At 50.2% G+C, this 25,649-nt stretch overlaps 1 protein-coding gene and 1 pseudogene across 1 annotated transcript in view; both read right to left on the minus strand.

The window, feature by feature from the left end:
• Positions 1–25,649, minus strand: part of TBCD (tubulin folding cofactor D) — a 92,793-nt gene that overhangs the window by 65,854 nt on the left and 1,290 nt on the right. The window contains exons 2-9 of the mRNA XM_006106632.3: positions 24,598–24,648; positions 23,319–23,416; positions 21,543–21,644; positions 19,428–19,574; positions 17,475–17,530; positions 10,812–10,941; positions 3,197–3,242; positions 1,699–1,831 (exon numbers count right to left, since the gene is read on the minus strand). Of these exons, the coding sequence (XP_006106694.2) occupies positions 1,699–1,831; positions 3,197–3,242; positions 10,812–10,941; positions 17,475–17,530; positions 19,428–19,574; positions 21,543–21,644; positions 23,319–23,416; positions 24,598–24,648 (763 nt within the window). The remainder of the gene's footprint in view (positions 1–1,698; positions 1,832–3,196; positions 3,243–10,811; positions 10,942–17,474; positions 17,531–19,427; positions 19,575–21,542; positions 21,645–23,318; positions 23,417–24,597; positions 24,649–25,649) is intronic.
• Positions 13,044–16,305, minus strand: LOC102423457 (annotated as a pseudogene).

Below are 25,649 nucleotides of genomic sequence, written 5' to 3' on the forward strand. Positions count from 1 at the left end.
ACTCCAGAACCCAGGACTCGAACACCAGCTCGGACACTCAACTGTGGCCTTGAATGAGTCTCTTTCTGGATCTCGGTTTCCAACTTAGCAGGCAGCTCTCTGGGTGGCCCACCTCCAAACAGTCACACAATCCCCTCCCTGGGGTCCCCCGGACCCAGTGACTGGCTTTTGTGGGGACATAGCTCTGCGATGAGCCATGAAGAGACTCTGGCCTGTGTCCCGCTGACCCTCCCGCTCTAATAGCTGCCTTGAGAGAGGCCCCTGGGAGAAAACTGGGGGAGGAGCGCGCCTGCCCTAGCCGGGAGATGGCAGCAGCCCATCTCCACCTTCAGGAAGTCTTGTGAGAGCCCCAGACAAGATGGCTCAGCAAAGCTACACCCAGACTCCTGACCTGCAGAAAGGGTGATATGAAAAAGGCAATGTTTAAGCTGCTCAGCCTTAGGTTCTCTGTTATTCAGCTGTGATACTGTGATTTATAATAAATATACAGGGTGGGAAAAAGTAGGTTTACAGCTGTGGGTATGTGAAACAGCTGTCTTTTGTTAACTTTTGTATTCTTTTCCATATTAACTGTAAACCTATTTTTTATGTGTTTTATGTGTGTTCTTTTTTTTTTAATTTTTTTTAATGTCTGAAGTTTTACATTTGTCTTCTTTTTCCCCAATTGACTCTCCCCCCCATTCCCACCCCAGGCAAGCCCCCACCGCCTCAGTGCCTGTGTCCATTGGATATGCTAATATGCATTCACATAGTGCTCTGGCTGCTCTCTAACCCCCTTCTCCCCTACCATTTGTCTCTGGATCTATTCTTGTTCATCAAATTATGTTGATCATTATATCCCACATATGCGTGGGATCATGTGATATTTATCTTTCTCCGACTGGCTTATTTCGCTTAGCATAATGCTCTCCAGTTCCATCCATGCTGTTGCAAATGGTAAAAGTTCCTTCTTTTTTATAGCGGCATAGTATTCCATTGTGGAGATGTACCATATTTTTTATGTTTTTTATTTGAGAAATAGAAAGATTGATGTGAAAGAGAAATATCAACCGGCTGCCTCGTGCACACAGCCTATTGGGGATGGAGCCCCCAACCCTGACATGTGCCCTGACCAGGAATGAACCAGCAACCTTGTGGTGCATGGACCCATGCTCAACCTACTAAGCAACACCAGCCAGGACTGTAAACCTACTTTTGCCCTACCCTATGTATTGGGTTTTAGTCCATCTCTGGATTAAGCTGTCTTTTGTTATGTTAATGAGGTGGTTTTTAGAAAGCCCCTAAGGAAGGGGGCTGGTTGCCAGGGGAACCAACCACGTGGTTTGGAGGGTTAGGAGGGGAAAGGGACTGGAGGTTGAATCACTCCCCATTGGCTAATGATCTAATCAATTATGTCTGTGTAATGGGGCCTCCATAAAAACCCAAAAGAATGGGGTCTGGAAAGCTTCCGGGTTGGTGAACAGGAGGTGGTGCTGGGAGGTGACACCTGGTGAGGCATGGAAGTGCCACCCGTCCCACACCTGCCCTGTGCATCTCTTCACTTGGCTGTTCCTTTCAAAATCAGAAACACTCGAGAAGAAATGAAAGCAGAGGACACTCTACCAGTCAGTCTACTTCACCACCGCCACCAAAAACACAAAGCACGGGCCCCGCCAAGTGACGCTCAGGACACACACGGGCACGCCTTGGTCTACCAACCTCCACTTCGCCACCCTGGGTTTCAGGAAGGTCAGGCCCAGCCGCTGCACCAGCTTCACCCTGAGTTTCCGGAGCAGAGTCTGGTTGCTGTCAGGGATCCTGCAGCCGTCCAGGCACTTGAGAACAGTGGCAGCTGCGAACAACAGCACATGCGACTCAGTTTGGTGGAAGGATTTTACCCGCCCACTTCCAATGTGCAGCATCTGTGTTGGATGTCCACAGCATTTAAACCACAGACGATGGATGCCACAGGACCCCGAAGGCAGTGATGGCCTCAGTTCACAATGAACCCGAGCCCCATGTCATGAAGACCCCTTCGTCCCATGTCATTTACCAAGTGCAGCGAGAGTGAACCTGCTCAACTTTCTCCCGGTGAAGTAGCAGATCCAGAGGTTGGGAGAACAGAGCAGCCCGAGGGAGGGAGAGGGGCTCTTCTCCATAGAGAACAGCCTACGCTACAGACTACAAAACATGACGCACATGACTCTGGGGTTGCTGCTGTTTGCTGCTGTTTGACAGGGGAGCCAGCACCGGGCATGAGTGGTCACAGCAGCGGGGTGAGGCTGCCTGCCGGGAGGTCTCCACGGGCAGGGAAATGCTGCCAGGGCCGCTGGGGGGAATGAGGTGGACCTCGGGGGAAGCTGAGGCCACGACGGTGAATGGAATGGCATCTCATGTGAGAGACGAGGAGGGCAGGGTTTCACGACAAGTTGTAACAGCATCCGAGTAATTTCCTGAAAGGCCCAGTGTGCAGCCCTAACCGGGTGTAACTGACTGACTGAAAACAGACCCCTGCTGTGTACACAAGTCCACGGAGGACAGACAACATGTGAAGATGTTGGGCAATCACTGCTCCTTTTCTCAGGTGTGATAATACCAGGTTATGTCTTTGAAAGAGTCTCTGTCTGTTAGGGACACAGGTGCAGAGAGGCAGCAGAGGGTGGGTGAGGAGCAGAGCAGTCTGAAGCCTCGACAGGAATGTGGGGTTCACTGTACCTTCATTCTCTGACTGTATACGTGCTACAAAGTGTCCATGATGAAAACTCCTTTTAGAAAGTAGACTCTACTAGTCAAATCTGATTCCTCTATCTTCTAAAACACAGAAATCCCTCTGCGACCAGTAGCACTCCTCTCTGCAGCCTTATTTTTATAAGTTGAGGTTCTATATAAAATTAAGAGAATGAAGTAAAAGCACAAAAGATGTGGCCATATCTACAGGAAGAACACAGCTGTGACTGGGACCCCAGGAAGCGAGCCAAGTCACTGGAATCCAGACCCAGCGTCAGGAGCCCTGACCTCCTAGAAAAAGCCCAAAAGTCAGCTTATTCCCCCGAGGTCCACCTCATCCCCCCAGCGGCCCACACACACACACAAAGCAAAAAACTACAAACTAGGACAGTGTCCTGCTACAGCATGTGATAGATTTCTGCACCTGCAAATAACACGTTAAACAGATAAACTCCCATGGCAAACACACCCTCTTAAAAATGAGCCTTACCATAGGGTAAACAGTCATCACGTTTTCCATGCTTAAATATTTGTGCCTAAGAAAAAAAGAAGTTCTATTAAAATGTTGCAGATTCATTTACAAATTAAAAAAAAATCAAGACAATCCTCTGCTCCTTCCATAATTTCTCCTCTGACCACTCACCACCGAAAAGCCAGAGAGCAGTTTCTGAACTGATGAAAGGAGGAGTTACAGAGACGGGAGAAGAAAGCCTCCGCAAGGGCATCGTCAACAGGGGTGCGGTCACAGACGGGGGCTTCATCGGGACACGTGCCCGCACTGAAGTTATCAGGAGGAGAGTAAAGTGCCTCACTAGGCTTCTACGAGTACCTGTGCTTAAAGGCACCCAAGGACACAAGCTGAGGTCCAAGTGTCTCACACAAAGGTAGGACCCAAGGACTTGTGTCTGACGTCTCACCCATTCTCAGTCGATAAAGGCCTCTGGCATCGGGAGCAGAGACAAGATACCCCCGGGGCCCAGGCCTACCAGCCTTCCCACAGAATCCACACACACAAACAACGCTGCTGTTTTAAACCACAGGCTTGGGGTGACATAATGAATTCCCTACTTAGGGACCATGTGAGGTACTGAAATGTCACCCTGCAGGCAAGGGGGCTACTGCCTAATCCTGGACACAGTGACACCATCACATTCTAATTGGACAGACGGACACTGCGCAGTAAGGAGGGCACGTGGAAGGGGATGAAACTAAATGTGAGGCCTTTCCAGGAAAGCTCACGAGAGGCCTGAAGTAGGACGGAAAGTGTGCAGGGAAGGACGGGCAGATGCCCGATGGTTAGGGGAGAACTGACAGCACTGACTCCTGCTAAAGCACCTCTGGTCTCACTCACTAAGCAAGAATCTTAAGTGCTCTGAAATGCAAAACGCTCTCACAGGTGAACATTCTGTCTCCCTCTTTTTTTTAATCCTCAACCGAGGATATGTTTTTATTGATTTTGAGAGAGGGGGGAAGGGCGAGAAAGAAAGGAGGGGGAGAGAGAGATCGATGTGAGAAACATTGATTGATCTGTTGCTTCCTGAACGTGCCCTGACCAGGAATCGAACCTGCTTTTTTTTTTTTTTTTTTTTTTTTTTTTTTGGTGTACAGAATGACACTCAAACCAACTGAGCCAGCCACCCACCCAGAGCTAAACATTCTTTATTTGCCAAATTCCTGACATGAACAGACCAGGAGGGCAGAAGGGATGAAAAAGGAGGAACAAAAATCAATTAGGACAAGGACTTTGTTTTTGTTTGTGGGCGTTTTTCACCTAAAAATGGGGCCATCATCACTACCCTTCACCAGAGCGTGCTCCGAGACTATGAGCCTAGCACCAGGAGGAAGCGGTCCGACAGAAGGCACCAGACTGAGCCGCCTGCAGAAAGCACGCCCGTCAGAGGCCAAGGGCACCCGGCTGCGAGGAAGCAGCAGCACCACAGCTGAGAAATGCCCACACATCTGTTGTGTTTAGAAACCAGCACAGCTCAGGTGCAAACAGCATGAGTTTCCTGGTGATCATTCTAAACAACCACCCCTTTTGATTGCTACCCTCCCGCTTCCCCTCCCCGGGGCATGTTCGCCCGGCGGGTGAATCACAGTGTCAGCGGCTCAGGAGCAGGTCCATCCAGCTGCCAAGCAGGAGATGCTGGTCCGAGGTTCCCTGAAGCACCATCAAGTCAAGGCCAAGAAAAGCAGCTCCACCCCAGGCCCAGGGAGAAAGGGCCCACAGCACATAACTCATGGCGCCCGTGAATTCTCCTGTGAGGTGTGCACACTGGACCCCGCTGGGCACCTCACTGCCCTGTCCCTGGTCCCTCAGGAAGAGCTCAGAGCAGACAGGACAGAGCTTGGGCGGACGGGCTCCTGAGTCTCCTGTGTCTCACCCCAAAGCTGAGCGGTGGTACCAGGCCCTGTTGTGACAGTCGTGACACACAAAGAGGATGAAACAAACAGGAAGGACCGTCAGCACCCACAGCAACCAGCTCCAGGCTGGACGCCTTTTCAGGCATGGCCCATGGCCCTCACCTGTGGGAAGAGCCCACCCAGGCCACACCTTCCCTGCAGGGCAGCAAGGCTGAACTGGGGCCTTGTCCTTTACTAACAGCCAAAGCACTTTACACAGGATCCCAGCACTCCCGCCCGAGGCCCCTCCAGCTGTTCCAGGAGAGAACCTTCCACTACCACCCACTGCAGCCTGGAGCTCTGCTGACTTAAAAAAATGAAAGTGAGGGGCATCTCAAAGGGCCCCGCGCCGCCTCCCCAAGAAGTAACAGCAGACAGACACTGGACAGAGAGCACAGAGCCGTGGGGCAGCCAGTGAGCACCAAGCCTGGAAGGAGGGAAGAACCTCACCGCACAGCCCAGCCCACCCCAGCATCCTGGTTTGAGGCAGGGCTGGGGAGGAGGGAGAAGCGACAGAAAGCCAACAACTCTGAACACATGGGTGTGAAGCAGAGGTGCACAGGACCAAGGGGAGAAACAAGAACTGAGGGTCAAGGGTGAATCAGGGAGAAGCGTCAGCAGCCCACGGACAGGGCCTGAGGGACACCTGCAATCGGGCCAGGGAGGTCAGCAGGAACCATGCCCTTAGAAAGGCAGCCGCAGGCTGGTGGAAGCGGCATGGCGCCCCCAGGGCCTGCAGAGGAGGCCATGGGCCAGGAACAGGGGACACCAGCCACCAGGCCCTCTACGGGCTCCCCCATCAGAGAGGCCCCTTGCCCTCCAAGCCTGGGCCCGGCCAGGCTGCCTGTGAGCAGACACCTGTCCAGCAGGACACGTAGCCTCAGTACACAGCAGGTGTACAAACCCAGCCTGCCAGTGAATTAAAGGCGTGCCCCACAGCACACAGGTTTCAACAAGACTCATGCCACCCCCGTGCTGCCTGCTCCATGAAGAATGCTGAGTTACATAAAATTAAAATAGTGTCAGAGCTGGCTGCTCTGCGAGGATACCTCCTTTCACCCGAATTCTACATTTGCAAATAGTCAAATGGTTCTCAGCACATTCTCCTTCACCCAGAACCCTGCCCCAGGCTAGTGTTGTGACAAAGAAGCCCAATTTGGACAATGTGTCCTCTGGCCAAACTGAACCTTAAAGGAAACCATTGGGTGCTATTCTCCAAGGAACACTAAAAGGAATCAAAGCCGCCATGAGAACTGTTTTGGATAATCGAGTGGCTTCTTTTTATCTTCAAAGAACCAACATACAGTCATTAGCCTTCACACCACCCTCTGAGCTAAGAGGTTTGTTATTTCTCTTCTACAGGTGGGTGTGGAGCAAGGCCCTCACCTCTGCCTGGGGTCACTGGTGTTGCTACAGAGTCTCCAGGCTCCAGACTGGCCCACTTACATCAGCTCCTTGGGGCAGCCAAGTGCCCAGGGCAGAGCCACTGGAGGCTGGAGCTGGGCGGTCCAGGCTCCGGGGCAGCTGCTCCCACCTGGGCAGAGGCGATGGCCCTGCCCCTCAGTGCACTGGGGAGGCTGCAGGTGCTCTCGGCCTGTTGCTTACCAGGCTTTATATGTGGTTGTTTGCTACTGTTTCCCCTTTAACAAGAGGTAGCCTCTTGTCAATGATAAACAAACTCCTTGTGACGGGGAGATGCAATCCCAGCAGCTGGTGAACAGGAGAGCAGTCTGCGGCCTGGCTGGCAGCAGCAGCACTTCCCCTGGGAAGACCCTGGCTTCGGCAGGAGGCGTTCCCGCCCGCTCCCAGCCCTTGCAGGGTGCAGACAGAATCTCCCATCAGCAGCACCTCGCCTGGGAAGACCCTGGCTTCGGCAGTAGGCGTTCCCGCCCGCTCCCAGCCCTTGCAGGGTGCAGACAGGATCTCCCATCAGCAGTGCAAGCCGAGATGGCAGCCCCTCCACCAAGTGAGCACGGCCACAGCAGAGCCAAGTGACAGCCATTCTCGGTTTTAACGTTTGTTTTCCTCCCTTGAGATGGCAGCCCCTCCACCAAGTGAGCACGGCCACAGCAGAGCCAAGTGACAGCCATTCTCGGTTTTAACGTTTGTTTTCCTCCCTTGAATTTCCTCAGCTGGCATTAATCCTAACGTTTCGATGGGGACTAAAGCGAAGGTGCTTTAAAAGCTGGAGCAAAGGGCCTTGCAGTGCAATCAGGTTGCCAAACACTTGTTTCCCTCCCACAGGAGTTAAAAATCATCGCTGCAAGAGGCATGTGCTTCAAGGGAAATACAAGTTAACTCCTAGTTTCGATGGTACTTGTTACGAGTTCACCTGTTTCGCCTAACCCACACTAATGAACAGGTGGATAAAAACGAAGCCAAGTGCATCAAAGGGAACAGCTGAAATCCTGAAGCACAACACGCCTGCAAGTTTCATCATGCACAGCAGACGCCCGGCCTCTGCGGTTCAGGTCTGACGAGCTCATGGCGAAACCGCTCGCTCGCCCAGGAGAGCTCTGCGCTCGGCTTGGCTTCCTCATGCCCGGGTGGCAGCAACAGCAATTAGACCAAATTGCTCCTTCAATTAAAGAAAAGGAAACAGGACACAACCCAGAAAGACCCTAGACTTCCCAAAGGGGATGTGCCTGCCCTGCGGCCACTGCTTCCGGCAGTTTCATGCGTTCACTTCCCAGGAACTCCACGGCTGCGTCAGGCAATTGCTCACTCTCTCCAGCAGCTCGCCTCTCAGATGGCTGAGGTGCGGCCCACACGCCACCCAGTGCCCTGCCTGGGGAGGGGGCACACCTTCCTCATCCTTTGCCCACACAGGGGTGGGGGCAGAAGGCTGAGCTCCTTTAAGCCTTGAGGACGTCCTTTTATTCCTCAGGGACAGGAAACAGAGGACTTCCCTTCGCCTAAGTACGGAGCTCCGAGAGCCAAATAAAGCGCACTCCCCACCCCTGGCTGGGGGGGCCATGGGAGAGAATGCCAGCCCTCCCACAGCTGGAAGCAGGCTTGGTATTGCTGTTTAATGCCCAGGCCTGCCATTTGGGGATTAAAAACAATCAAACAGAAAATGGGGGAACTCTTGATGATCAACAAAAATGTGAGAAAAAAAGAAACCTGTGGACAAAGCAACTGCAGAAGTGGACAGAGTGGCCCCAGGACCTTCTCGAGCCAAGGAATATGCTTCAAGGGAAAGAAAGCTCCACTCCTAGTTTTCACAGTACTTGTCACAAGTTCACCTTTTCACCGAACCTACACTAATGATCAGGTGGATAAAAATAAAGCCGGAGCCAGGGACGAGGAAGCCATTGGGGCATTCTCACGGGGGCTGAGCACACAGGTCCCCCACCCCCACCCCCACTGCCTGGCACAGGGAACCTGCCTCCCTGCCTGCAGGTGCCTAGGGCGGTGCCACACTCGGTGGGTCTGCCAGCCTCCCCTGCAGGCCACAGTGGATTGACTGACAGGCTACACTTTGTCAGACCTTCCATGGTTTTTCCATGACCTAACACTTCTTAATGTGACTCATGCAAAAAAATTAGGACTCCACTTATACCCAAACCTTCAAATAAACCCTCTCAACCCCATCCACCCTCCTTCACCAGAATTATCTCCAACATAAATGCACTGCCCCAGGGTCCACGCCACAATGGTCCAGTGGGCACACGCCATGACCTGCACCACCCCTCCCTGCACTCCACACTGGGCGTCCTCCCAGGAGAGCCTCCCCCTGGCCCACTTCCATCACAGCAATTAAACCGAAAATCCCAGTAAAATCCTAACCACCACCACCCCCCAATGCGGCTGGAACGAGAGCTACCTGTGGCACAGGCAGTGTATCCGCCCAAGAACACCCGTGTTCATCCATACGACACATGTGCAGACAAAATTTTAAAGACCTCATAAACAAAAACATTTAAGTTATCACATTGTTTTTAGAAAACTATTGTTACCTACCCAAGAAAACTGAAGAGACACGCTCAAACACTTACATGCTCAAGTTCAGATTAGCATTAGCACAACCACAAGAGCTAAGATACCCCGAAGTGGACTATTATCTGGGCATGAACAGGAACGAAGCCCTGAAGGCACCATGTGGATGAGCCTGACAGCATCACAGTAACTAGAGGAGCCAGACCCCAAGGGTGCAGTGTGTGCTTCCATCTGTGAGGCGTCCAGAACCAACGAACCATGGTGGGGCTGAGGCAAGGCTGGGGGAGACTGCTGATGGGTGTGGAGTTTCCTTTAGGGGTGATGAGAATATTCTGGAATTAGATGTATAGTTCAGTGGCTCTACCATCACCACAACAGTTTCTTTCAAGTTGAAATAGAGCATACATCTATTCATAGAATGGACAAAAGCATGGAAAACACATTCCTTCAACAGGAATTCTGGAAATGTTTTATTTTTCCAGATTTTCTTTCTTTTTTTTTTAATTGATTTCAGAGAGGAAGGGAGAGGGAGAGAGAGGTAGAAACATCCATGATGAGAGAGAATCATGGATCGGCTGCCTCCTGCATGACCCACACTTAGGACCGAGCCCACAACCTGGGCACATGCCCTGACCGGGAATCGAACCATGACCTCCTGGTTCATAGGTCGGTGCTCAACCACTGAGCCACGCTGGCTGGGCCAGATTTTCTTTTTAAATGTCTCAAATATTCTCCTCATCTGAATGGCAATCCCTCCTGAAGACAATGGTAACAGGAAAGAAAAGAACAGGTGCCGAGAACATTTCTGAGACCAAGCGGTCAGCTCCCTCAGTGCCCAGAGCGTGGGGAGAAAGGGCTTTCCTCGCGAGGAGCCCGTGGCAGGCCAGCCATCACAGCTTACCTCCCACCTCCATGCCCACTGCCTGGGTTATTACACCATCGCCCCACTTTCCACCAGCCCTCTGGCCTCCTACACCTCATCAGAACCTGCAGCAGCCAACACCCAAGATCATGACATCACACTGAGTCACGGGTCCGAACACCTCCATTTAAACGCAGTCCAAAGTGTCCTGTTCTCCTGAAAGTGGGCCGTCGGCCTCTACAGCCTCACAGACAAGGGCAGGACCCACTTCACCCACTGCAATTACAGAGCAGGAGGTGGAGCGCACGAGAGCTGCAGAGGCTGTCCACTCCCTCGGGGGGCGGGGGGAGCCAGCCCGAGAGAGCGCTTCATGGCATGGGCAGCCCCTCTTCTATGGAACTTAAACTAGATCCTTCCTCGTTAGTTAGAAGCAGGACGGCCAGGAAAGCGTAGATGTAGGCTCTGTGTTTAACACCCTAACCTGAGTATCTGCAAAAACTAAGTTTTAAATCACCTGCCTGATTTCATTAGAGCCGTTCCAATAATTATACTCCCTTACAGCAGGAAACCCCAGATGGACACGCCCCTGTCAGCCCGCCCACCGGCCTGCTCGCCACAGCTCCTTGGGCACCACTGCCCCCTGGCGGCAACATGCAGGCTGACGCGGCCCATCTCCACTGGAGCAGAAAGCCCTCGCTGACAACCCATGGCCAGCCCTGGGCAGCCTGAAGGTCCAGTCCAAAGCAGCGAAAAAGGCACTCGGTTCACTGTCCTGTCAGGGCTGAATACCTTCCTATGTTCCAGCCACTTCAGAATGGAGTCAGGTCAACAGAACTCGTCCCCCTGTTTGGGCAGCTCCACAGCTGACCACTGACAACCCCTCCCCCAGGGCAGTGTTTACCAGGGCCTGCAGCATCCCGTCCATGGTGATGACGCCCTCGATGGTCTGGAAGGAGGAGCGGGCCAAAGTGCACAGGCTCCAGTCCAGGAAATCCGCCATCTTCTGTTTGACATCGGGCCGTGTGATAAACCTGCCAGAAGGGAACACAGGCAGGTAGCGGCTCAACCCAGGCCCAACCTAGGAGAACTCACCAACACCCCAATCTACGAAACGAAGACACTGCCCCAACTGTGGTCCTCAGGTAGCGATCTCCCCCCCCCCCCCAGACCTCTCTGCAGTCCCGCGCAGTCCCCACCACCCCCAGCTCCTCCCCACTGGCCTCCACTCATCCCGAGGCCCCATTCACCACGAGACTACCTTTGCCTACCCCCATGGCTGCCCTGGGCCCCATCAGTGTCCACTCCTCAGCCCTCCCTCCTCCCCGGAATGCCGTGCCCCCACATGCAAGGCCTGGCCCAGCAGCAGGCCCCGCAGGTCTCTCCCTGCATCTACCGTGGGTCTCCCTTCCCCATGACAGAGCTCCAGCTGGTGTCCATGGCCCCACATCCCTGACATCTGCTCAGCTCTACACCCTCCGCACTCAGATGGGTGTGCTGGCTCTCCCCCACCCTCTGTACACCTGGTCTGGGCTGGCAGCCATCCTCCAGCTCCCACACCAAGAACTCTATTCCTCCCCAGCCCATCCACACGCCAATCCCAGCTCTCTGACTCAGTGGCTCAGGCTGAGCCCCTGCCTCCTAGGGGAGCTTGCAGTCTGGGGGCAGAAACATAGGAAACAAGCAAATAACGTGAAGAAAACAGCTGAGTAAGGGGAGGGTGGGAGACAGTGCAGCCTCCAAGAAGTCCAGGGACATGTGACCAGAGAACGTCAGAAGGAGGCCTCTGTAAGGAGCCCCACAGAACACACGGGAGGGGTGGTTGGCCCTAACGACATGGAAGCACATGCTTGGGGTTCAGGCTTGATACCTGGTAGGGGGCTTGCAGGAAGCAGCCAATCAAGTTTGCCTTCTCACATCAGTGTTTCTCGCTCCCTTTCCCTTTCTCTCTCTCTCTAAAAATCAATAAACTATTTTTAAAAAGGAATATGTTTACAGGAGAGGTCCCAAAGACACAGATAAACAAAAATGGGAAAGATATCCACCCCACAGATAAAAATACACATTTATAGGAACAGATTCTTCTGCACAAAGATCTTTGAATCCTCTACTTCCTTCCCTTTCAGAAGTGATATCACAGCCCCACCTGCTCACACACCGAGCTCAGCCAACACGTGCGGGTATCTTAGAGATAAGCCCCAGAAGAACAACTAGAACGATTATCAGCAAAACCTTAACTACAGAACTAGACGTAGCAGAGGAACAAAGGATGCCTCGGCAAAGCATCCATGGGACAGACGGCCACTCCGGACCATCGTGGGCACTATGACCACACGCTGATAACTCAGTCAGCTGGTCTAAGAGGGCAACAGCACAGGTAAGGTGACAAGCCCTGTTCTGTGTAAGAACTTACTGTGGTTTTTCGTTTGTCTGTTTGTTTTTCACATCCGAGAATTTTATTGGACATGGCTCTGGGCCTGGCAGGCCCGGCTCATGGCCCCCCAGCTAGGGCTGGAGGACAGTGGTTCCATACAAAACAATCTCAGAGCACACAGTCACCCCACAAAGCGACACTCTAAAGATTATTATACCTGGGAGACAGGAGGGCTGCTCCACAGATGTGCAAACAGGTCAAATCTTTATAAATAAACATACAGTGAAACCGACAACTCAAATTCATCCCTATACACAGAGCACTCTACGGCAGGTAAATGGGTGGGGGTGGCCAGAAGCCACCATCCTCACTGGTCACGGGACCTGGATGGGTGGGGGCAACAGACGATAGGCACTATTGGGCATTTACAAGACCAACTACTTGGGCCCTAACTAGTTTGGCTCAGTGGATAGAGCGTCGGCCTGCAGACTGAAGGGTCCCAGGTCCGATTCCAGTCAAGGGCATGTACCTTGGTTGTGGGCACATCCCCAGAAGGCGTGTGCAGGAGGCAGCTGAATTGATGCTTCTCTCTCATCGATGTTTCTAACTCTCTATCCCTTTTCCTCTCCCTTCCTCTCTGTAAAAAATCAATAAAATATATATATTTTTAAAAAAGACCAACTACTTGGGGAGAGTGGGGGCAGCTGCCTGTGCATGTGTGTCAGGCTGTTCATTGTGGAATGAGGAGGGAGTGGTCTTTACAGCATATCCTGTGGCTGGTGGGCTTAGAGAGGAGCTACTTTGTGGAGAGGATGAGGGCGGCGATGAGACCGTAGAGACCCAGCACCTCTGCAAAAATGAGGATCAAGATCATGTCCACAAATAGTTTGGGCTGCTGGGCAGTGCCCCACAGGCCGGTGCCCCCACAATGCCAATGGCAAAGCCAGCTGCCAGCCCACTGAGGCCCACACTCAGGCCAGCGCCCAGTGGGAGGAAACTCCTGTAGAGACTGATGCCTTCACTCAGGGAGGTGGCGATAAGGACCGCCACCACCAGGAAACAGATGGCAATGATGCCAGCCGTGACCACTGGGACAATGGACTTCATGATCAGCTCTGGTCGCATGACGGACATGGCAGCAATGCCAGTGCCACTCTTAGCCGTACTATGGGCAGCAGCCAAGGTGCTGAAGACCATGGCGGCTGAGGCGCCCATGACCACGAAAAAGGAGGCATACTCGGGGCCGCCGCTCTTGACCTCGGACCTGTCTGTGAGGGGGGTGGGGGCAAGCTCAGAGGCCGAGGTGGGGGAGAACCAGCTGGGCGAGGCAGGAAGGCAGCTGGCAGCGAGTGCAAGGCGAGCAATCAGACGGCGGCTAAGGCTCAAACTTACTGTGTGTTTTTAAATAAATTTATGGAAAAGTGAAATATTCACAAAACAGTGCTAGAACAACTAAGTGGCCTGTGAGGGGAAAGATCGATCGTATAACCGTATACCAAAAGAAATTCTTGTACATTAAACAACAAAAAAGTAGAAAAACATAAATGACTACTTATAAAATTTGTTAATAAGACTTCAAGCTTAAAAGTAAAAATAACTAAAATAAAGGGAAAATTACTGTTTTGACTTTTTTTATGTTTTTATTGTGTATGTGTTTTTTTAAGAGAGAGGGAGAGAGGGAGAAAGAGAGAGAGAGAGAGAGAGAGAAACACTGATGTGAGAGCAGAACATCAATCATCGGCTACCTCCCACACTCACCCCAACCACAGATCGAACCTGCAACCCGGGTGGGAACTGAACCGGTGACCCATCAGTACACGGGATGACGCTCAACCAACTGAATCACACCAGCCAGGGCACCGTTTTGATATTAAAAGTAAAACTTTCGTCCAAAGGAGAAAGTAAAAGGCCACCAACCACCTAGGGTAACGAGCCCACCCACACCGGTAGGAAGCTCACGCTAGTGAAGAAGACAATGCACCAAGAAACCCACACACAGAAGTCAGGCCGCAAAGCAGGTAGGTGAAGCCTAAGACAAGAAACAGGTGTTGAACCTCACCCGCTACCAGCACCTGACACAGGGACAGAACGGGGCCATGTCACTGTGGTGACGCCGAGTGAGGTAACGCAGGATGCCAACTCAGTGAGACTGTGCGTGCATGGTCGATGCGTGCATGGGCAATGCCACAGCAGTGCAGACAAAGAAAAGAAATGCAACACAGGTACTGTGCATTAGAATTACAACTGTGTGTGGGGTTTTTCTAATTTTCTGTTCCAAAATTTCCAACTTTCCTATATACAGCTCAGATTGCTTTTATAATTAAACAAAAACATCTGCTTTTAAAATTGATGTAATCAATAGGAATAAAGTCATGTGTTTCCACTGACAAGTGTCTATAAAAGAAACTCAAATCTAAACGTCTTGGCATCCACAGAACATCAAGTCACATAAAACAGGTTCAGTTAGTAAAGAGAAACGGGAAGCTCCAGAACTACAAGTAGTGAAGGGAAAACATCTGACCTCATTAGACAGGCAGCTCCCTCTGCAAAATACCAGAAAATAAGTAGGCAGAGGAGAAAAGACACACACAGCCAGCCCTGCACACCCATCACCATGTTGAACAACCCACACACAAAAAAGACAGACAATGTGAATCAGAACCTGCCTGGGGCACGCGTGCTATGAGGTGAGTTAACCTAGAGCAGCTCGAAGCCCTCATCCAGTGACCACTCGCGCCCGTTCCAGGAAGCCTGAGAGCAGGGCTGCACTGCAGCCTGGCAAACTGGCTGGAGCATTTTAATGCGCTGAAAACCCGACCACAAGGAACACTTGCTCCTGTTGACCACCAGACGGCGAGGGAGAGTCCGTCAGTGGCTGAACCTGCCCCCATGCCAGGACTGAGTCTCTGCTGTCATCTTTCCCCTGGAGGCCACCAGGGAGGGAATAAAAGGTTTAGAGATTCACCTCCTCCACCCCACAGACTCAAAACTCCCCAAAGTCAGGCTCAGCACAAAACTACCAAACCCTCAGTAATTCTGGTAACAAATAAAAACATTTTTCATTCATAAAGTCACACACAGTATTGGTAAATATGGGGAAAAGGTGACTTTCAATTTGTTCAACCTTTCCAATAACATCATTTAAAACCCCTAAAACGCTCATTCCACTTCTAGGAACTCACCCTTAAGAATCAATCAGAACAGTACAAAGTTTTATGCAGGATGTGCATGTCGGTATTAATTTTACTAACCAAATGGTGGGATAGCAGCCCACATGGCCAACAGGAGGTTGGAGAAACCACACTCACATCATAACCATGAGGCAGAAGACTGAAGGGAGCTCCAGGCCTGTCGGCACCTGGTACGGACACGCATGGGCACCAACACGCCCGCAGACAAGCGCCCACACACAGTGGCAGGACAAAGGACAAAAGCAGTTCCATCTCAGGGAGATGGAAGTACATGTGAGTTCTATTTTGTACTTTGTGCTCTTCTTTATTTTCCGAAACACACGCGATCACTTTTACAATCAGAAATCAATATGCCGCCTTTCAGTCCTTGTCCAAGCCGTGGGGCCTCAATCTGGCAAGCGTCTCAGGCAGCTCACTCCTAAAATCGGCTTCTTCCGTTCAGGCTTCTTACGTTCTGTGGCTCAGCAAGTGCCTTCACAAATCTCTCTCCCAATGCCCCTAAGTGCCCTCTGAATTAAGTGTTTCACTTCCCACTTTGTGCAAGGAGGCCATGGCTGTAAGTATAAGGTGACCCGGAATCCCTGAATGAGGTGTGGCCCATTTCCCAATCAGAATATCCACACGTTTTTAGAGCCAATTTCCAACGTTCACGAATGTAGAGGAAACCCAAAAAAGCCAAGTTTTCTAATGTATTTTCTCTACACACATTTTACACCATGTCATACAAAAGATTAATTTAGAAAAACGGCATCTTTCCATCCTCACATGTCAGCTTCTGCACGCAGTGGGCCCACCGCCTGGGTCGGCTTACTCAGCTCATCAGACAGAGCCATCCTGCCTGTCTGAGGCTTGGCCCATTGTTTAGTTAACCTAGGTCAGTGATGGCGAACCTATGACACGCGTGTCAGAGGTGACACACGAACTCATTTTTTTGTTTGATTTTTCTTTGTTAAATGGCATTTAAATATATAAAATAAATATCAAAAATATACATCTTTGTTTTACTATGGTTGCAAAGATCAAAAAATTTCTATATGTGACACGGCACCAGAGTTAAGTTAGGGTTTTTCAAAATGCTGACACGCCGAGCTCAAAAGGTTCGCCATCACTGACCTAGGTGATTGGGGATTTTTATCCCAAGCCACAATGACCCAATCACAGCTCATGATCTGCAGTAAAATGCTTTCTAAGTGACTTTCAAAGGCGAGTCTAACTGCCACTCTATTCTATATCTGCCCCCTGCTCAGTTGATGGGCCTATCAGGTGGCCTCCTTGAACCCATAACCCAGTCTCAGGACTTCTGTAAGCCACTAACCCACAGTTGGGTGACCTGTGGGTCCTGACCCAGGATCTGATAACCTGTGAGCCCCAGCCCACTGTCAGGTGACCAATGAGCTCCTAGCTCATAACAGGTGACCTGTGAGACCCTAACCCAGCATCAGATGACCTGTGTGAGCCCCTAACTGGCACTGTCAGTGGTCATGAGGTTCACAGACCTCCCACACCCAAACAGAGCTGGTGCTCCCTCAAAGAAAGAGACAGAAACACCTCCCCAGGCCCGTCAACCCCATGGACAACACAGACACACAGGTAACACAGCATCCTATCCTATCTAATAAAAGGCTACTATGCAAAGTGTTCCCTTGGGAGTTCAACTGGCAGACCAGGAGTTGGATCGCTTGCTATGACATGAGCTGACCACGAGGGGGCAGCGCAGAACATGGCGGGCTACGGGCAGCGGAGGCAGGGCACTGAGGGAGCAAGGGAAGGAGGAAGCGGGGAGGCCAGGAGGCGGGGAACCACGCTGTGGTGGTGCCAGGAGGCGAGGGAAGGAGGTGGCGGGAAGGTGGGGAACCTGATCGGCCCTGATCACCGGCCAGGCCTAGGGACCCTACCCGTGCTCGAATTTCGTGCACTGGGCCTGTAGTGTAAGACAAACCCCTCAGAAGGCAGCAGTCACACATCCATCAACAGGGCCGCAGGAAGGCAATCGGGCACTTACTTGGACACGAGGACGGCAGCCGCGTCTCGGGCCTTGTCACTGACAACCAAGTAGGACTACAAGAAAGCATAAAGGAGAGGTGCCGTTACACACAGAATAAATCTCAGGAGGCTGCTCAGCCGGCCAGTCCTGCACTCAGGAGCTTCCCGAGAGCCCAATGCATGAAGCTCACAGGCAGAGGCCAAATGCCAAAGCTGCACAAACCTCTCTGAACTTGAACTAAAGCTGCAGCTGTCGAGTGCTGTGCTCACCTCAGGCGAGCGCCAAACCACACACGGTGTGTGTCATAGCCCTACAAAGACATTTGCAAAAATAGCAGAAAGATGAACCGTGTGTGTTACCCACCGTAACAATCAGTGTCCACAGAGCACACTTGGGGCCCTAGAGCATGAAGTATCAGGACAGTTAGGAGGCCTCATGCAAACAGAAGGGCCCCTGGGTCTAACACAAACGACTAGCTTTTCTTAGGAGGCCCGCCTGCAGAGGTTTCCAATTCTCATCTCAACTAACTTTTTTCCAAATAACACTCTTAAAAGAGCTTTTCTCTGAGGCAGGCTTTCTGGAGAACAACCGCACAGGGTGCCAAATGGTTAGCAATGTACCGCCCTCATCCGGCAATCCCACCGAGGACACAGCACACAGGGACCCCAAGGTGCTCACCACCACCTGCTGTGACCGAGCACACCTAGAAACAGTGTCCATCTGTGAGAGAGTATTTTAAAACTGGGTACAGTGGAGCACCTTTTTCCTTAAAGATTATGAGGGCGACATCTGACGTAAGACATTCGGGATGCGCTGCTGAAGCGGGCAGTGAGGAGCACCGTGAAAAGCAGAGGCTCCAGAGCCAAGCTGCCGGGGTTCAAAGGTGGATCCATGTATGAGAAAATGAGCCAGCTAAGTTACTTATCTTTATGCCTATTGTCTCCTCAGCAAAATGATTAAAACAGTGAACTGACTCATTAAGGATTAAATGAGTTCATATATGAAAAGCGATCAGCACAGTGTCTGCACACAATGGCGCTCAATGAATGCTTGGTATGAAAGTATGGCTGGCAGACTCTAAGGTGACCCCTGGTCCTGTCTGCGGGCACTTGCACCCTGTGTAATCCCTCCCAGATGGGTTAAAAGAATGTGTGGGGAGAGGTGGAGGTGGACATCACCCATGACAGTAACGCGTCACTGTGACTGCGTCCTGCCAGCAGAGCCTGGCCTTGCTGGCTTTGACAGAATAAGCTGCCTCGTTGGGGGACCATGCGGTAAGGAACAGCCAACAAAGAATTAAGGCCCCGAGGTTCTGATTTCTGCCACCAACCAGGAGAGCTCAGAAGCATACCCGCCCCAGGGGCCTGACTGTAACCAGGGGAGACCTCCAAGCAGAAGGCGGAGCAGCCACGCCCAGAATCCTGATCCACAGAATCTGAGATGACACACGTGTTAAACTACTCAAGTTTAGGGTAAGTCTTTAAGCAGCAGTAGATAAATAATATAATAATCTACATCTACATGCACAATATTTATATCAGATGTTTGAAGACTATATGCAAGTGTTATCTCCTGGCACTAGAATTTGAGAGACTGTATTATCTTTGATGCTTCTCTATTTTCTAGTTTTTCTACAATGATCACGTATTATCTTTTTATTTTTTTATTTTTTTTTCGCTTGACCTTTATTTTATCTTACCATTGCCACCTGAGACCTCTTATATGTCATTATGCTTAGAGTATTTGCAATATCTATAAAGAAATGAAATTTGCTAAAATAATTCATCCTGACCTCTATATGAATTACCACAATTTCCAAATAAGTAATGAAATTTTACTTCTGAAAAATAGTAACAGCAACTGCAGAAATATAGAAGTGTCAAGAGTGTACCTAATTAAACTCTAATATCAGGACAGCATGAGCACAAAAGAGCACTAACTATTGGTAATTACTAGTACAACCACACTCACCTGCGCTATTTGGAGAATACGGTCGGTTATGGACATTCGTGTTTGCCCGGGTTGGGTGTGAAGGTTCCCATCAAGGCGTGTAAAATCGAAAGGGATCAGGCAGGTCATGGAGAGCCACAGTAGAAGCATGTAGCGGGTCTCCCAAGTCTAAGGAGTTAAACCAAAATAAAATGATTCCTGTATAAAGGAGGGAGGTAACCCACACGCCGCGATCACAAACCTGGTACCCTCCCTGCCCACTCCAGGCCCCTCAAACACCACTGACTTGAGTCTGGGGTTCCGGCCATCGCTAGCTCCTCCCCTGACTTCCCTATACCCCACCACACCACACACACCCTCTTCATACAGACGTGGCTACCACAGCAGACCAAACAAACAGCAAAGTGGACAAAGGAAAACCATCACACATCAGTATGGCAGCTTTTCTTCACTGGCATGCTTCAGCATACAATCAGCCTTTTGAGAAAGTAGAAAGCACATAGAAACAGAAGACGAGAAAAAACTCTCAACTTCCCATCAAAGACAAGTGCCCAGAATTCAGCAGTCAGTGAAGCAAGACTCCACTTTGGTCCTGGAATCACCTTCTCTGCAAGAAGCAGAGGAGCCCGGTCAGGGCACATTCCTGGGTTGTGGGTTCAATCCCTGGTAGGGGGTGAGGCAGTCGATCGATGATTCTCATCAATGAAGTTTCTATCCCTCTCTCCCTCTCCCTTTCTCTCTCTGAAATCAATTTAAAATTTTTTTCTAAATATATTAAGAGAAAAAAATAAGCAGAAGACACCCTAACCGGTTTGGCTCAGTGGATAGAGCATTGGCCTGTGGACTGAAAGGTCCCAGGTTCAATTCCAGTCAAGGGCATGTACCTTGGTTGCGGGCACATCCCGAGTAGGAGGTGTGCAGGAAGCAGCTGATCGATGTTTCTAACTATCCCTCTCTCTTCCTCTCTGTAAAAAAATCAATAAAATATATTAAAATGTTTAAGTAAGGGGACTCGTTTCCCTCCCCACGTGGGAGTCTGAACTTGATCTTCAATAAATCTCCACCTTTGCTATACCGAAAAAATAAAATGTTTAAATAAATAAATAAAAAAGAAGCATAGGAGAGCGGGAAAGGCTCACCCAAGACTTCAACAGAAATGGGGCACATTCGCACTAAGACCTTTAAGCTGTGGTGGTAACTGTGGGCTCTTCTGAATGCAACGGGTACAAAAGTGCTCCCTCCACAGGCCTGGCTGCTCTCCTCAGAAAGGCTCGCGGACAGGGCAGCCACCATGCCCATCAGGGGGCCTGGATTTCATTAGAGTTCCCACCATTCCCTCACTGACAAGGGTGACTCACTGTGCCTAGAACAGGGGTGGGCAAACTTTTTGACTCGAGGGCCACAATGGGTTCTTAAACTGGACCGGAGGGCCGGAACAAAAGCATGGAGTGTTTGTGTGAACTAATATAAATTCAAAGTAAACATCATTACATAAAAGGGTACGGTCTTTTTTTTTTTTCGTTTTATTCATTTATTCATTTAGTTTGCCCACGGCTGATCTAGTTTTCTACAATGATCATGTATTGATTCTAGATTCTAGGCCCTAGATTGACTGCACAGACCATGAGGTTTATGCTGAACACCTGCTTTCCTCTGGGAGCCTGAGGTTGCAGTCCATGCTCAGCAGAGTACCTACAGACCAGCCTCCACAGAAACCACGGTTCTAGTCTCCATACCTTCCCTGGGGGACACTTCACACGTATGGTCACCACTCGGTGCTGGGGAATTACAGGTGTTCTGGGTGACCCATCCGGGGGAAGACTGGCATTCCACTGAGCATAATGCTTTCCACATAGGGATATTTCAAGTTAAAGAAAAGTGGGTGGTAACAGGGTTATCACCACACTGTGTAAGCGTATTTTCTTTATAAAAGGAATTATTTTTTTAAAAAAAAGATAATTTAAAGAAACGTAAAAAAAGAGAAAGCCAAAAGAATACAAGAGTGATACTAAACAGCATAGTAAGGTAAAACGTAAAGAGACAGGCAGATGATGGTGCCAGAGCAGGGGTGGAGCAAATAAGGGAAGAGGGAGGAGGGAGAGGAGAGAACATGAAGAGAAGGAGAGGGACACTCACTTCATGGTCCTTAGGATTCTGATTTGTAAACATGTCTAAAACAGGCTGCACGTCAGCTACTTCATGAGGAAACAAACGAAGAAATGTTTTATATCCTCGAACCTACCACATTAAAAAAAAAAAGGCATTGATTATATAATTAAGAAAATAAAGGAAAAAAATTATCTTTTTCCTCATCAAAAATTACCACCAAGCCCTGGCTGGTGTAGGTAGCTCAGTTGATTAGAGCAAAGTTACAGGTTGGATCCCCAGTCAGGGCACATACAAGAATCAACCAATGAGTGCATAAATAAGTGCACAACACACTGATGTTTCTCTCTCCCCTCTCCCACCTTCCTCTCTCTCTAATGTCAATAAATAAAGAGTGTGGCTCAGCAGGTGATCATCGACCCAGGAACCAAGAGGTCATGGGTTCGATTCCCTGTCAGGGCACATGCCCGGGTTATGGGCTCAATCCCCAGTGAGGGACATGCAAAAGACAGCCAATCAATGATTCTCATTATTGATGTTTCTATCTCTCTCTCCCTCTCCCTTCCTCTCTGAAATCAATAAAAATATATTTAAAAACAAAATAAAAATCAATAAAAACGAATCAATAAATAAAAGTAAAAAATCACCACCTATGGCACCCAGTGATCAAAGAAAATTATATCATATTACAGTGATACAACTTAGAAACACTCATCGAGCTACAGCGGCGTGTGCACCCTCGCTGGCCAAGTGCCTCTCTCCAGCATACAGCAGGCATGACTGCAACGTGCAGCCCACAGAACCACAAAGCCCACCCTGAGAGGCTCTACATCACTCCATGGTGAAAATGCAAACAGTAAGTGCAGGCCAGACACGGACATCACCCGGGAGCTTATTCGAATGCAGAATATCAGGTCCCACCCAGGCAGACTTATGAAGAACCTTCATTATAACAAGGTCCCCAGGAAAAGCACCTGTACATTAAAGTTTGAGAAGTACTTTCGTTTCCATGTTTGTTTGCTTTTTCCTTGTAAAAAACTTTTCTGAATCAGTCATCTCTATTTCTAGTTAGGTGGTACCTGATCTACTCAAATGCAAATGATAAATACCTTGGATATTGTTGTAGCCAAAAGAACCCCTGGATCACTAAATATGGGACCCCAAAAATATGGTAAAATGAGAAAATAGACCTTGCCGGTGTGGCTCAGTTGGTTGTGCATCCTCCCATGCACTGAAAGGTTGCTGGTTTGATTCCCATTTAGGGCACATGCCCTGGTTTCAGGCTCAGCCCCCGGTAAGGGGCATGCAGGAGGCACCTGATGGACACTTCGCTCTCACATCAATGCTTCTCTCTCTCTCTCCCTCTCCAAAACTCAATTACAAATCTTTTTTAAAAGCCCTAACTGGTTTGGCTCAGTGGATGGAGTGTCGGCCTGTGGACTGAAGGGTCCCAGGTTCGATTCCAGTCAAGGGCATGTACCTTGGTTGCAGGCACATCCTCAGTAGGGGGTGTGTAGGAGGCAGCTGATCGATGTTTCTCTCTCATCGATGTTTCTAACTCTCTATCCCTCTCCCTTTCTCTCTGTAAAAAATCAATAAAATATGTATTTTAAAAAATCTTTAAAAAATAAAAAAGGGAGAGAGAAAATAAAACCCACAATTTATGTGTGAAAACCATCTTTTCCAAGAAAAAACATTTTTGGAAGGTAACTTCTGGACCAGGTATATTAAGAAAGTGTTGTCAAAAGAAGAAAAAACAAAATTTAAAAAGTGTTCTGTCAACTATAAATGCAAAGTAAATGTTACCTTGGTGATGATGTAAAGAAATTTAAAAGCCAGATGTACGAGGTCAACTGGAGATGTCTTATCTTGCACTATGTCCAACAACAAGTTCATCATCCATTCTAGAGAAAAAGAGACACAAAACATTTGCTATAAAATTAAACATTAATATGACATTAAAACAAAATGCCAAAAGAAAAAAGGGTTAATTTAGGCAAATTACAGAGCAAAAACTGACAACTGAAAGGAGAACCTGACAAACCTGTAACTATAGTTAACCCCTAGAGTGCCGGGAGCGCTATCAAAGCTTCGAAATGGCGTCCAGTTCTAAGTCTGCTTTTATTAGTGATGATGATATTGCTAAATATGTCAATGTAGTAAAGGTTTCCTTAAGTTTTTGAATATGTAACTTCATTTACTTGCGATTCATAATTTTTTTCCTAAACTGCTGTAAAATCTGCAAAAATGCCTTGGCAACTTTAGCATAGTTCCTAGGATATTGGTTGGCATTCAAAGGGTAAAGATTTCTACACTCCTCTCAGAATTGATAGAACAAGTGAGAAGAAAAATCAGTAAGGACATGATCAACTCAACAGATGCAGAAAATGCATCTGACAAAATTCCGCATCATTTTATAATAAAAAGTCTCAACAAAGTGGGAATAGAGGGAACATATCTCAACATCGTAAAGGCCATATATGACAAGCCCATAGCTAATATCTCCCCCAGCCAGGTTATCAACCAAGGAGTAGTCTCCCGCCTGCGAGAGGAGAGTTCAGAAAGCTTACCTTCTACAAAACCTGTCCGTTACTTGAAGAACAGCACCAGCCCACTTTTCAGAAGTCACATGTGTGCACAAAGCTAACTCTTCCTGCCTACACATTCCCGGTTCACATCTTTACACCTCACAACCCTGCTAACAAGTAAGACCCAGGCACTTCATCCTGACACCCTCTGCTGGCAAGCACGCATACACACGCGCAAGCATGCACATACACACACGCACAAGCATGTGCACACACGCACACAAACACGCACAAGCATGCACATACACACGCGCACACACATGTGCACACACGCGCACACGCATGCACACTCACAAGCATGCACATACACACACGCACAAGCATGTGCACACACGCACACAAGCATGCACACGTGAACAAGCATGCACACACGCACACAAGCATGCATACACACGCACAAGCATGCGCACACACAAGCACACAAGCCCGCACTCACAGCAAAGCTTTGTGGTCATCAGGAACTGGATGACCACAATCAGTCAGCAGCCTGTTCTTACCAAGGTGTGGGTCCAACAGGTGAGGCTGCTGCTGGTATTTGTCCATTATCACTAGAGAGATGAATGTGAGAATTAATATCTCCAAGACGAACATGCCCAGGAGCCTCAGAACCTCCAGTTTTCCTCCTCAGCCCCAGCCCATGCAGCTCCCAGGCCGCGGGACACCAGGGTGAGCACCTCGGGGCCACTGCGTCCGGCCGGCCTCCTTTCCTGGCCCGCTGGGCACACCTTCCTCCCGGGCCTCTTCCCCCTCCTCAGACCTTCTCCAGCCCGGCTGTTCTCCCTTCATTACACACACACCTTCCGCTCCTTTAATGCCCCTCCAGCATCCCCAGCAAGGTGCCGCCCGCTGCGCCATCCGGCAGATCTATCCCCGCCCCCTGCACACCGGGCGGCCTGGTGTCCACTCCTCCCGGGCGCTGCAGTGGCCCCTCGCCTATGGCAGTTCTCACCTGCCACGCGCCTCCACGTGACCACTCGCCAGGAATGGGAGGTGGGCTTTCCCCGGCCCCTGGACACCCCCCTCCCGCTCCAGACAGTTCTGTCTGCAGGTCCTGTTAGTGCCGACCCCGCTGACAGCCAGACTCGGCCCGGGCACTGGGTCCCTGGTGTGAATCCTCCAGGGACCAGGTGCCCAAGCACATGCTGCTCCCACGCAGCCGGCCACAGAGCCCCGCGCGAACTCAGAGGCCCACAAACGTGGTTTTACTGAATCACAAAACCCTAGGTCACGAGCTCTGGGGTCCTGAGGAATCGATTCATTACCCGATACAGACAAAGCCGCAGACCCGGAGAACTTACACCAGCCAGGGCCCCCCCATGAGCGCGGCCCGCACCCCACGCTCCCGGGAGCGAGGCCCCCGCACGGCACAGCCGGGCCTGTGGTCTGGGGTGTCCCCGGGACGCCACGCAGCCTGGTCCTGCGCCTTCCGGGACAGGAGCCACATTCTGCGCTGACCTGAGCTCAGGGACAGCAGGCGGAGTCGGAGAAAAGACCCAAGAGGTACCGGCCAGGCTTCCCTCGGACCAAGAAGTCAAGGTTCAACGCCGGG

The sequence above is a fragment of the Myotis lucifugus genome, unplaced genomic scaffold (assembly GCF_000147115.1).
Source record: "Myotis lucifugus unplaced genomic scaffold, Myoluc2.0 scaffold_871, whole genome shotgun sequence".
In the NCBI taxonomy this organism is placed as follows: domain Eukaryota; kingdom Metazoa; phylum Chordata; class Mammalia; order Chiroptera; family Vespertilionidae; genus Myotis; species Myotis lucifugus.